This window comes from Thermobia domestica, chromosome 4 (assembly GCF_964235325.1).
Source record: "Thermobia domestica chromosome 4, izTheDome1.hap1.1, whole genome shotgun sequence".
Taxonomy (NCBI): domain Eukaryota; kingdom Metazoa; phylum Arthropoda; class Insecta; order Zygentoma; family Lepismatidae; genus Thermobia; species Thermobia domestica.
Window position 1 is genome coordinate 294,093,957 of NC_137457.1, and position 12,477 is coordinate 294,106,433.

At 38.0% G+C, this 12,477-nt stretch overlaps 1 protein-coding gene across 1 annotated transcript in view; it reads left to right on the top strand.

The window, feature by feature from the left end:
- The window catches only part of LOC145684192 (juvenile hormone epoxide hydrolase 1-like), a 52,794-nt gene that overhangs the window by 18,204 nt on the left and 22,113 nt on the right, over positions 1-12,477 (top strand). Inside the window, exon 3 of the mRNA XM_081756223.1 lies at positions 7,508-8,052. Within this exon, the coding sequence (XP_081612349.1) occupies positions 7,508-8,052 (545 nt within the window). The remainder of the gene's footprint in view (positions 1-7,507; positions 8,053-12,477) is intronic.

Sequence of the window (12,477 nt, forward strand, 5' to 3'; positions counted from 1 at the left end):
CACACAAAGAATCTTTTCCCTTAATCTTCTTACTGACATAATCATAGTCATACGTCTTGCAAATAAAATCAGAAAAATAAACACACTGCTGAACAAGACTGCACTTATTTAATAAAAACACATTAATCTTTTTATTTCCATGCGACCGACTTGTCCCGTCTATCTTAGACGGCGTTTCCATTTTACATGAATCTTGTAGCTGTCATAAGAAAGAAATCTTGAAACCTTATAATATTTCTCCATGTAAACATAGTCTTGAAAGGGACATACAAAACTTTTTTTCATCTTGCAAGGAGTTGAACAATCTGCAACTTTCTGGGTCGTCTTGCTTGCTACCTGCTATCGCCCTCCCGCTGACATAAAGGAAAAACCAGTTTCGTCGCTTCCGAAACAACTGATTCTTTTGGACAGGGAGGGGAAGCGCGCCAATATACAAGTTTTTAATAAGGAGGTTCACTATTTGTCCACTAGAGTGCAGTGCTGCGTAGGTGGACATACCTTTCTTGCTTTCAGGAAGTTGTAACATGTAAACAGTAAATAGAAAGATCGGGTTGCAAGTTTTTTTTTCTTTTAATGACAGCAACAAGATTCATGTAACGTGACAACCACGCTTTACTCTAGATCTGATTATACGTAAGAATAGACTGAAATAGTGTGACGTCACATCCTTTTCGTTGCCATGATGATCGCCATTTTATTTTCTAAGCAACAAGTAGCTTAAATACATAAAGGATCTAAATGCAAAACGAAAATAGTGACGAAATAATTCTGAATTGCGAACATTAGACTGAATGAAATATTTGTTTCTTTTTAAATATTTATAATCAATGAAACTAAAAAAGAGATATAGAAAAAGAAAGAAAACAAATGTACTCATCTTGTTCATGATCAGATATTCACCTTAAATAATTCTGGAAAAGTTTTGATACATTAATATAAGTTTCATGACACTGCATTCGTGGACAGGATTAATGTTTAAGAGTTGTTTAGAATATATGCTGAACCAATCATAATTAAATGTTTTCTTATTACTGTTTCTATTTTTAAAAAAGTTGATAGGGGATATAAGAAAAGATCTGATCTATATCCACTGATGGTCCGGATTGAAAATTTCCAAAAGCTTTTTTTTTTTTTTTTTTTTTTGTTATATTGTAGGCATTAATATTGTTCACTTCCATTATGAAGAGTGGACATATGAAAAGTAAATATCCCAATAGAATTAACATTGTTCTAAAATATATTTTTTCTTTTAAAATATCGTATATTTTTACACTTTTCCTTGTGCCGAGAGTTTGTCAAGTTGGGGAGTTTATATTGTGTATAATTGCTTATTAAGGTTAATTACATAACAACGTTTAGATTAATTATTTGATTTCTATCTTATCACTTAGATATTTGGCGCTTTTAGAAATAAGTTCCTTAGATATTAGTCTTTCTTTATGAATTTTCTTGATTTTACTCGTAGTTTCCTAAACACATTTCCATATTCTAAATCTGTACTCTTTCTCACCAACTTTATTAGTCGTTAAAATATTTTATAATTGTAAATAAATTTACAGCCGTTGTCTATGTTTGTACTAGACTTTAAATTACACCACTCGCTTCACGCGTTTTGTATAGAAAAAAACACGGCGATCGCCATGGTAACGGAGAGTAAATGACATCACTATTCCAGTCTATATACAGTACAGTACCTGCTAACTTTGTCATCTGCTTAAGTTGATCCCGTTGTTGAACTTGCATTTACCCATTAGGTATAATTAATTATTTACACTGCAAGTTGGCCACTTGTCTATCTCGGAATTTGGCCGTCTTAAATCAGTCAATTCTATGCTGTTAATGTTAAAATCACCTTTGTATGTTGGACATCTCAACATCCGACAGTACACATTATCATTTTTAAGAAATTCTTGCAGAACATCTTTAAATATTTTCAAAGCTCAGTGAACTCGAGGATTTGTCCATAGAAAAAAAAAACTTCTAAAAAAAAGAAAAAAAGCAGGTGGTGATGGTATGTTTATCGTTTTTTATGTATCTTGTTGGCTGATGTATGAAAAGTTGCCTTTCCATTCATATCTTTTTATATATTACAAGACATTTGTTAGTCAAGTTGAGACAGATTTATTGAGTTACGTATCCTTTTTGTTTTTGGCACGTGTTGGAATCCTTTACCGTCTGAACGCTTACAGGAAATGTGTAACAAATGACGAATCAATTCACGTTGCAAAGTGAAAGAAAAACAAAACAGATAATAACACATGTCCTTGGTGGTCATGCAAAGTGAAAGAAAAAGAAAGCAGATAACAGCACAAATACTTGGTGGTCAACGCCAAGGATCTTGGTCAATGGTCATTAACTGGATGGCTATTCGAAGCGTTCGCAAAGCGTTTTTATTGCTCTTGCGTACGCTTGGAATACGCTGACCATGTATATAAATGTAGATGGCTAATCGCAATGCTCTGCAAATGCAAAACCAATAAAATCGCTCAGAAAACGTAGGCTCGAGCGTCTTTGGTGCGTTTCGAAACAATAGACCTCCTGCTGTTTAAAAGATGTCTAAAGGAAGGGGGGGGGGGAAAGGAAAGATGTGTTGCCAGACAAGGGGATTTTAGCAAGAAACAGCTGGTTGGAAGATGCTTTGTGCAGAGTATTCAAACTCGGCTATTATAGACCTAAACCTGGCAATAAAGATCTGGAAACCCTGACTGGCTCACAGTATGATTTATAACTCTGGCGAAAGTAAAATTACAGAGTAGCCACTTAGGTCGCGTTCGCTGCGGGAAGTAACGCATTCTCGAATAGCCTAACCTAAGGGAAATGTAGGCAGCTGTATGTAAATCCACAACCAATGGCCGCTACTTAAGAAAGCACGGATATTTCGAGATTTCCTTAACCTTTAAACTCCCATTGACACAACTGGCCCCTAATTAAGCTAGGAAGATAATTTTAGTATCAATGTGTTCCTGAAGGATGAAACTTTCCGCTGATATGCATTTTATGTATTGGTGTGGGGGCACCACGGCCGAGGAAGGAGAAGTTAAAGTTCGTGTTTTTTGTTCTTTGCATTTTTTTACGAGGCTATTCCCTCCTTTGCTGGTACACTCATAAGAATGGGTATGTGAAGCAATGAAGTAGCTCGCTACATGGTAATACCCTGCATGTGTACTTGTTACTTATATGGAGAGAGGGGAAATGTTGGCCACTTTTTTTTTTTTTTTTTTTTGTCTCACGTTGTTCGTTTCTCGGCGTAAACTACATTTATTTTCAGAACGTTTCCATATAAGACAAGACATCTTTCACTGAATTGGTCTAGAAGCATATTTCTTGTTGTTGTACATGTGTGCAGCAAAAATGATGTGCATATAACGTGGTACTGTGGTAGAGGGGGCGGATGTCAAATTCTGAAAATATAAAATATACACTCGTGCTCATAAATTAAGGATAATGCGGATACATGGTGAAACAACGCTCTGGTGGGCGGTTTTCGGTTGGAAATCACCTCGGGGTATGACCATGTGGTGCATTTGACCATTTGGCGCGGTGCGGTCGTCGCACGGTGGCGCTGGCAGCAATCCAAATACGCAGAGGTGTGTTGGTGCATGTCAGAGTACGGTGCACCGTGTAAGTGTGCAGATGTTGTCAGACGTGGTAATGGTGACTGTGTGTTGAAAATAGCTCAAAGAACACATATTGATGACGTTGTGAGGGGTAGAATACTAGGCAACTGGAGGCTGGTCAAACACAGCAGGTCGTAGCACGGGCCCTCCGTGTACCACAATGTATGATCTCAAGATTATGGCAACGATTCCAGCAGACAGAAAAAGTGTCCAGTCGCTACAGTACGGGACGTGCACAGTGTACAACACCACAAGAAGACCGATATCTCGCCATCAGTGCTCGAAGACGGTCACGGAGTACAGCAGGTAGCCTTGCTCGGGACCTTGCCACAGCCATTGGAACAGTTGTCTCCCGATACACAGTCTACAGACGACTGAACAGACATGGTTTATTCGCCCTGCAAGGTGCATTCCACTGACCCCTGTTCACAAGAGAGCCCGTACAGCCTGGTGTCAAGAACACAGTACATGGTCAATGGAACAGTGGTCCCAGGTTATGTTCATGGACGAGTCCAGGTATAGTCTGAACAGTGATTCTCGGTGAGTTAACATCTGGCGTGAACCAGGATCCAGATACCAACCCCATAATGTCCTTGAAAGGGACCTGTATGGAGGTAGTGGTTTGATGATGTGAGGTGGGATTAGGATTGGTTCACGTACACCCCTGCATGTGTTTGACAGAGGAACTGTAGCAGGTCAGGTGTATCGGTACGTCATTTTGCATCAGAATGTTCGCCTTTTCAGGGATGCAGTGGGTCCCACCTTCCTCCTGATGGATGATGACGCACGACCCCACCGAGCTGCCATCGTGGAGGAGTACCGTGAAACAGAAGACATCAAGCGAATGGAGTGGCCTGCCTGTTCTCCAGACCTAAACCCCATCGAGCACGCCTGGGATGCTCTCGGTCGACGTATCGCTGCACGTCTTCAAACCCCTAGAATACTTCAGGAACTCCGACAGGCACTGGTGCAAGAATGGGAGGCTATACCCCAGCAGCTGCTCGACCACCTGATCCAGAGTATGCCAACCCGTTGTGCGGCCTGTGTATGTGTGCATAGTGATAATATCCCATATTAATGTCGGGGTACATGCGCAGGAAACAGTGGCGTTGTGTAGCACATGTGTTTCTCAACTTATCACCAATGCCGTAGATACCGTGGATATCACCAATACCGTGGTACCGATATGTTTCTTTTGTTCGTATGTTGTGTTCACTATGTGCCTATGCTATTAGCGCCAGTTTTGTGTAGTGCCACAATCTACAATTATCCTTAATTTTTGAGCATGAGTGTATAATATACTTTTTGGGTGAGAATATTTCTTACATGAATCAAATTCATTACACTTTTTGGTTAAAAAAAAAAAAAAAAACTAATTTCTTGTAGGAAGAAAGGAGTAATTAACATCATTTTCACACCTACATTTTTGTCTACAACCTAAGCTAATAATAGAAAACCAGCAAGGGCATATTATTTACTCGAGTTCAGGTGGTCGTTGACAAGTTGAAAAGATAAAATAGGAGTCGCACAAATGTTACCGCGTTGAAATCTGTGTTCCATAAGCTTTCTAACGATGTATCAAGCATGACTGTGTTACTTAGGGGGTCACCAGGCCCCTCCAACGTGAGAATCTATGACTTCGTTCAGATCCCTAGCCGGCGTAGAAAGACTGTATCGACATCTATCGTCATAGGTAGAAGAAATAAAACGTTCGATAAAGAAGGTGCCGTAGCGTTTCGTACGAAATCAGCACATTGAAATTACATTTGGATCATAGTGTACTAAGAGCAAACGTAAATATATTATATGAGATTTTTTATATTACAGAAGTAATGTTTATTATATTTTATTTATAAAATATAAACTAACGCGAAGGTAATAATTACTAGTTACTTTATTAGAAATTTGTATAATTAATCCACAACTGTTTTTGACTCAAAATACGCTTATTTTGTGTAAGTTGGCCAATTTTCAATGGAACCGATGGTGGCCAAAATAGACAGGTTTCGGGAATTTAGAATTTAGATTTCTGGGCTTTCGTCATCTATGGCCATGTTAGCCCGTCCCATATACGAAGGATCACGTCCCTCGGCGAGCACACTATCCGAGGAAAGGGAAGGATGCAAGCGGCCTGGGACCTATAAGTTAGGTACCACCCCGGCATTTTCCAGGTAAAACTCATTCAGGGTGGTTGGCCTGAAAATGCTTTTAAAACTTTTTCGATTGAGTGCGCCACTGGGAATCGAACCCGGGATCATACAGATTTCACGGTACATACTGTATATTTAATATATTACTACATTTTTATATGTTGATCCATTACTTAAAATTTACATTGGAATCTACTGTATATACGTACTCATTACAAAATAAGCCATTATAAAGTGTAATTAATCAATGCTATTAGAGCTATTAATCTTTACCTTTCAACACCTGTCATTTTGGCAGAATATTATCAACTAAGTTCGTGAGGACAATTTTTTTTTATTTTCAAATTTCATCGTGGAGCATTTCTCACGATAAATAGTAACTGTTCCAATATCTACATTGTTCCCTTCATGAGTCAGCATTTGTAGTGTGTAAATGTTTCATCAAGTACAAGGTTACGTTCTTCTGACAAAATAAATTAATAAGGAGGTTGTTTAATGTGTTTCAGATAACAGCAAGGCTAATTTTACTTTTCATTATGTTCCTCACGGTTAAAGGAACAGCTTTCTTACTTATGACAGATAATAATAAGGTTAAGTCCATATTTCTGTATGTTTCTCAGAAATGATCAGCATTTTCACCTATGACATAACAATCAGGCTATTCTATCTTTCTCTATGATCCTCACGTTTAATTGTTTAACATTCTTATCTCTGATTTGAGAAGGCTGAATTTGATTCTCAGTAGGGATATACAGGGTGGCCCAAAAGTAGGTATACAGTCTTGTACTGATTGACTTACCGTATTTTATATAATTTACTTATTGTTATCCATACAGGTTTAACTTCGTCTAGTTTACTATTTGATTTTAATTTCGTTTCACTTATACGCTAAAGTCGGAATAGACCGAAGCATATAACCTCATTAAGTATGACGGTTTATTAAGATAATCAATGCAGGGTTGTATACCTACTTTTGGACCACCCTGTATATGGTTGGGAAGTATTAAGTCAGAATAACCAAAAGTTAAATGAATACGCCCCTATTTTAGAAGGAATCAGGTCAAAAAAAAAAAAAAAAATCATCAAAAGATACTGATGACCTACATTGCAGAAAACAAAACCTATGTAGTCTCAGAAAGATTATATCTAAGAGGGGGAGGAAGGTTTGTAACCAAACGACATGGTTAGAGATGCCGTTGCATTTGGAAATAATTATATTTTGATTAAAGAAAAAGGTTACCTTGGAGAAAATCATTCTCCACTGCATTAACTGTATCGTAGTCATTCTGGCAGAAGCCACCAACTTGAAGAAGAAAAAAATACAGATGAGTTAGGTATTCTTCCAGTACGAGGACGATATAAAAGGTGAAATACATGACGTTTTAATATTGGTAGGCTAGAGATATCGGGCGACGATATTAGAACGTCATGCATTTCATCTTGTATATCGTCTTCGTACTGGAAGATTTTTTTAAAGTGACTTCTGCCAGAACACTGACGATATGGAGTATTGAAATTTTCACAGGCAGAACTTAACTTTTGAATGGTGTTCTTCATCAAAGATTACGAACAAAATAATTGATTGTTTATTTATGAGAAGAACTGTCGTCTTGACGCTTTTGTTATTATTTACTTTAAATGTACAGTCACTGTGATAGTAACAATAATCAAGTAATTAGTTGTGTTATGCGATTCAAAAGACAGAAAATCAAAATAATATCTTTGTCTGTTTTTTTCAAGGTACTAGCTGATCTTCAAGATCGTTTAGAACTCGCAGTCAACATTACGCCACCTTTAGAAGACGTAAGATTCCAGTATGGTTTTAACACTGCTTACCTGAAGAAAATATTGAACTTCTGGATGAACGAGTACAAGTGGCGTGACAGGGAGGCTTTTCTGAATAAATTCCCTCAATTCAAGACTGTGATCTCAGGATTAAATATTCACTTCATTCACGTAAAACCAACAACGAAGAGTTCAAACGTACGAGTTCTTCCTCTGTTGTTGCTTCACGGATGGCCAGGCTCGGTGCGAGAATTCTACAAAATCATTCCTTTGCTTACCACAGAGAGGCAAGGAAGGGATTTTGTATTTGAGGTTATTTGTCCTTCGCTTCCGGGTTACGGATTCTCTGATGGAGCCCGAAAACCTGGTCTAGGTGCTGCTGAAACTGCGCTGATCATGAAGAAATTAATGAGCAGACTTGGATTCCAGAAATTCTATGTGCAAGGTGGCGATTGGGGAGCTCTTATTGCTTCCGATTTGGCAACATTGTATCCGGACAAGTAAGTTGATACTTTTGTTGTATTTTTGATATTAAGAGTATGGAAATATCACAGTTTATTCTTAACATAAATGAAACAAATCTGCTTCAACACTTAACGAGACCAAAACAAAGAAATTCGGGCAGTTGTTACAACTTGATAGACATCCGATGAAAACGTTTGCTGTACAAACACATTTTTCTCCGGAACGTTCAATTACCTAAATAAAACTGATTGATTTGTGCATAACATATTGGTAAGTGCATGCAATAATTATTCAAATTCTGTTGATGGTTAGGAAATATTTATACTGGCGTCATTGGAGTTCTATCGGGACCGAAATTAACCTGAAAAGTTGGCATAGGTTGCGATAAATAGTTGTCCTCGTCACATACTTTGTATAATAACAATTAGTATATTTTCCGATAGAGGTTGCTCATTTACACTTCTGCAGTTAAGGCTATATTGTACCAGCGTTCTGTTACAGAAATCGCACTTCATTACAGTGAAAGAAAAAAAAAAATCTTTCTCATATGACGTGAACTAGTTAGCAATGACATTACCATCAGGTCACTGGCACCTCGTTAATCTGAACGCTAAACTCTTCAAATTTGTAATCTATTTTCTGATTCAATTCTTTCTTAACATTTCCTACTTGCTGACTAACATATGGTTCCTGCTACTCATTACTTAATGACTTATTTTGTCCATTTTTTCGTACATCTGTCTCATTATTACGATAAGGTCATTATCTTGTGAGACAGGAGACGAAGTCGCGACAGGTGCATTCATATGAATACCATTCTTCAGTGTGAATTCCTTATTTCCCTTTTCGAGATCCTTCACCGTTGCCCTTATTAGACTGAGGTTGTTTGACTGCCTCCCAACCCCCACACATGAATCTGCGCTAACTACTGCGGACATACTAGAGATATCCTTCTTTCTTACACAATCAAAATGAAATCAGCGAAGGCAGTGCTCACAAATTACAGCTTTTGTTTTCTCTATTCCTTCATTGCCACCGCCTTGATGTGTGTTCCTACAACATGCGTATTCTCTCTGCAGCAAGTCCGAACAAACATTACCCCGTCGGAGCCACTCTGAAGATATCCCGTCTGAATTGGATACTCTCCTGGGTACGGAACGCACACCAGGATATCCGGCATTGAAAACTCTTTAAACTACACAGCGGAAACTTTACATATACCGTATATATAATTAGTCAATCTTGGTACTCAGAGATTGTTATCATTAACACAGGTGACATTTTATATTACCCATGTTGTTAATGCTAGAAGTACGCATATATAATGTGCTCTTAGGTAATGTTAAGGGAACTCTGATTGTTAAGTCAATCAAAGGCGAGAATGTAAATGATAAACCCAATTTAAAGATGTAGACAACATGTATTTCGGGTCATAACTGAGTTTTTTTTAAGTATTGTTAGTGTAACGATATGTCAAGTGAGTCCGAGTGACTGTTCTCTAGTAATAAAAGGAAAGGATAACAGGTCTATACCTGACGTTGTTAATGATTTCTGCCAAAACTTGGCTGTCCACCAGATGAGTGAAGTTGCCAATATTGTTTAAATGCTAGTTTAGATGAAGACTTGATTGATTACCGAAGTACAACGAAGAATATGCTACTTAATTAGACACACATACTAGAACTTGGCGTCTCTCTGCAATTCTCTTTGAGTATCTACGGATGACTTGATGTGGTGAAGAATACACCTTCTGTATACTTCCTGTATCTGTCACTTTCTCATGTCTTTATCAAATTGACTGGAGCATTTATACAACTAAAAAGCGCTTACACTGGAATTCATGGTTACCAAAATTCAGGCACATGTGTATAAGATTGAAGAAATCATTGTTAACCAATACCTCTTACAGATCGAGCATCTCATCAACATTCAGCATCTCACAACTTACATAACGCTGTCCGACAAAATGTGTATGATTACAAGGGGCCGTCCACATATTACCGCTGTTTTGACCAATTTTTATCTCCTCCCTCCCTTCCCCTTGTCACACTTCGTAATGCAAGATTGAACCCATCCCCTCTTCGTTACGTAACACTTCTGGATTTTTGTTTTTTCACCAGTTTTGCTTATTTTGGGGGTTCTATTTTTAATGGCAGAACTTTTATTACAAAATGTGCCGAGAATCTTCCATACTGACCACATCATAAAGTAAGGATAGTATAAGGGGTTTCAGCTGCTCTATACGCTAAAACTAAATCATATGACTGGAGATTGTGGTGCCGCTACTGAAAACAGTTCGGGTAGAACAAACTACTGAAATCAAGAACGAATCAAATCATTTATAGCGCGTGGGTTTCATGCAATTATCCAGTGATACAATTAACTACTGCCAGTAGCAGACTACGCGATTAATTTCGACCGCAGCCGGCAGGGTCGCTGATATCACATTTGTTGTATTGTGAGAACGATTTGAATTTCAGTTGGATATATAGGGAGTGTGCATCACGGATCACAGGCCTTACTTGACCTTACCAACTGCTCTTCCATGGAAAATCTCGCAGCATTCAAAACAAGAGAAGAAAATTTAATGTTACCTGTCATTTCCTTGGAACACTTAAACCCGAAACCACTTATACACAATACTACTTTCCTGATTATTCATTTCTGTTGTCCTGAAGATATCATCTGCTACCCGCGGGAAGAAGCATTCCGTGATCATCTTCGAAATCGTTGGCTAACACTCTACAACATTTTGGAAGAAGTCCTGGATCCCCTTTACATTCTAGCGAACTACAACTTTCATCACTTTGCCACATCTTCAATTTCTGAAACGCAATAATTATAATAACTGTCAGCAGGCCACAGTTTCCACTAACACACTTTAACATAAGTATGTTAATCCATCTTAGCACGAATACCCGATAAAACTCGTCTTTTCAGTTCCCCCTTCCCCCCCCCCAAAAAAAAAAAAAACAATTGGTTGTGAGCTAATCGACGCAATTTCAGTTTTTATAAATTTTTAAGCTAAAATCTTATTCATACTAATATCGCATATCACCGTAATTATCAAAATATATAAAATAAATAAACCATATTAATATTCTTACGATTCACATATATTTTTCCCCAATTTTTGCCAAAAAAAAAATAATAATAATTTGACTAACTTTGCTTAATTCTTATCTTCTCTCAATAGATGGAAGCTCCATCGCTGACCTCGAGGATTATAAACAGTCATTCTAGAATTATTTGAGTCGAACGCAAAAGAGGCGCGATTTTGTATCTTCAAATTTCTTATCTGATTCTTCATAATTCTTTTGTACATGACCGGAAAAAGACCAGCCTCGTCGTACAGCATCAATTTTTACGTTCTCGAAAACTACACATGAGGATGGATGGATGGATTTTGAGTTTTACGTCCCGTTCAGCAGCGAGGCTATATGAGACGTGGACCTACTGATTAACGTGGAATCCGAACCACATGACACATGAGGATTTGTCCTTTATATATATTATATATATATTGTATTTTCATCGTTATCGTACACATCATTCACAAAGTGAACGTATGAATTGGACACGTGAGAAAACATAAGTTTTGTTCAGCTTACCAAAATCTATCCATTGGTATAAGTAACATGTTTGGTACTTTTTGTCCGTGAAACTCTAATAAAACTGTAGAATTTCAATAAAGAATTCAAATTTTCCTGGCGACATGATTTTGGTAAGTCTTCGCGGAATGTCAGCCAGGTGAAGGTATTGACATCCGACGTTTCGAATGCAGACATTGCATTCATCTTCAGGGATTGTAATGAAGAGACCAGAGATGTGGGCATATGTATCGATGTGGTGACTACTTACGGGCTGAGCTATGAATGGGGCCTTGTTATTGGCTGAGGGAAATACTAGCTTTTGATTGGTTGTTGAACTGCCTTTGTTGAATGTCTGTTTTGTTTGTTTGTTTGTTCCTGAAAAGGGCCGACCAGATAGAGCTGAGTTGAAACCCAGTGGCTCTATTGAGACTGTACATTTCTCATGAGATAGCTATGGCTTCCTTATTATTCTGTCCCAGAAATTGCTATACTTTACTATGGTGATACAGTGAAACCTCCCTTAACGGACACCCCTCAGTAACGGACACATCTATAATACGGACACATTTTTTGTCTCGGCCAAAATATATGTTCTATTACGGAACAAAACCCTCCCTTTTACGGACACTCAGCTACGGACGCGGACAGTCCTTTTATTACCCAAACGTTCAATAACCTCTTCATAACGGACAGGAATTATTCTCGGTTCTGCGGTATATTACAGTAGCCAGAAAAGTATTTTCCCCACAAGTGTATCTATCATGAGTCTACAACTGGTTAACTATCAAACAGAACAGCTTCAAGCTGAACTTGAAATCCTTTCTTCTCCCCGCGATAAACTGCTTTTCGGTGGAAATCTAGAAAACC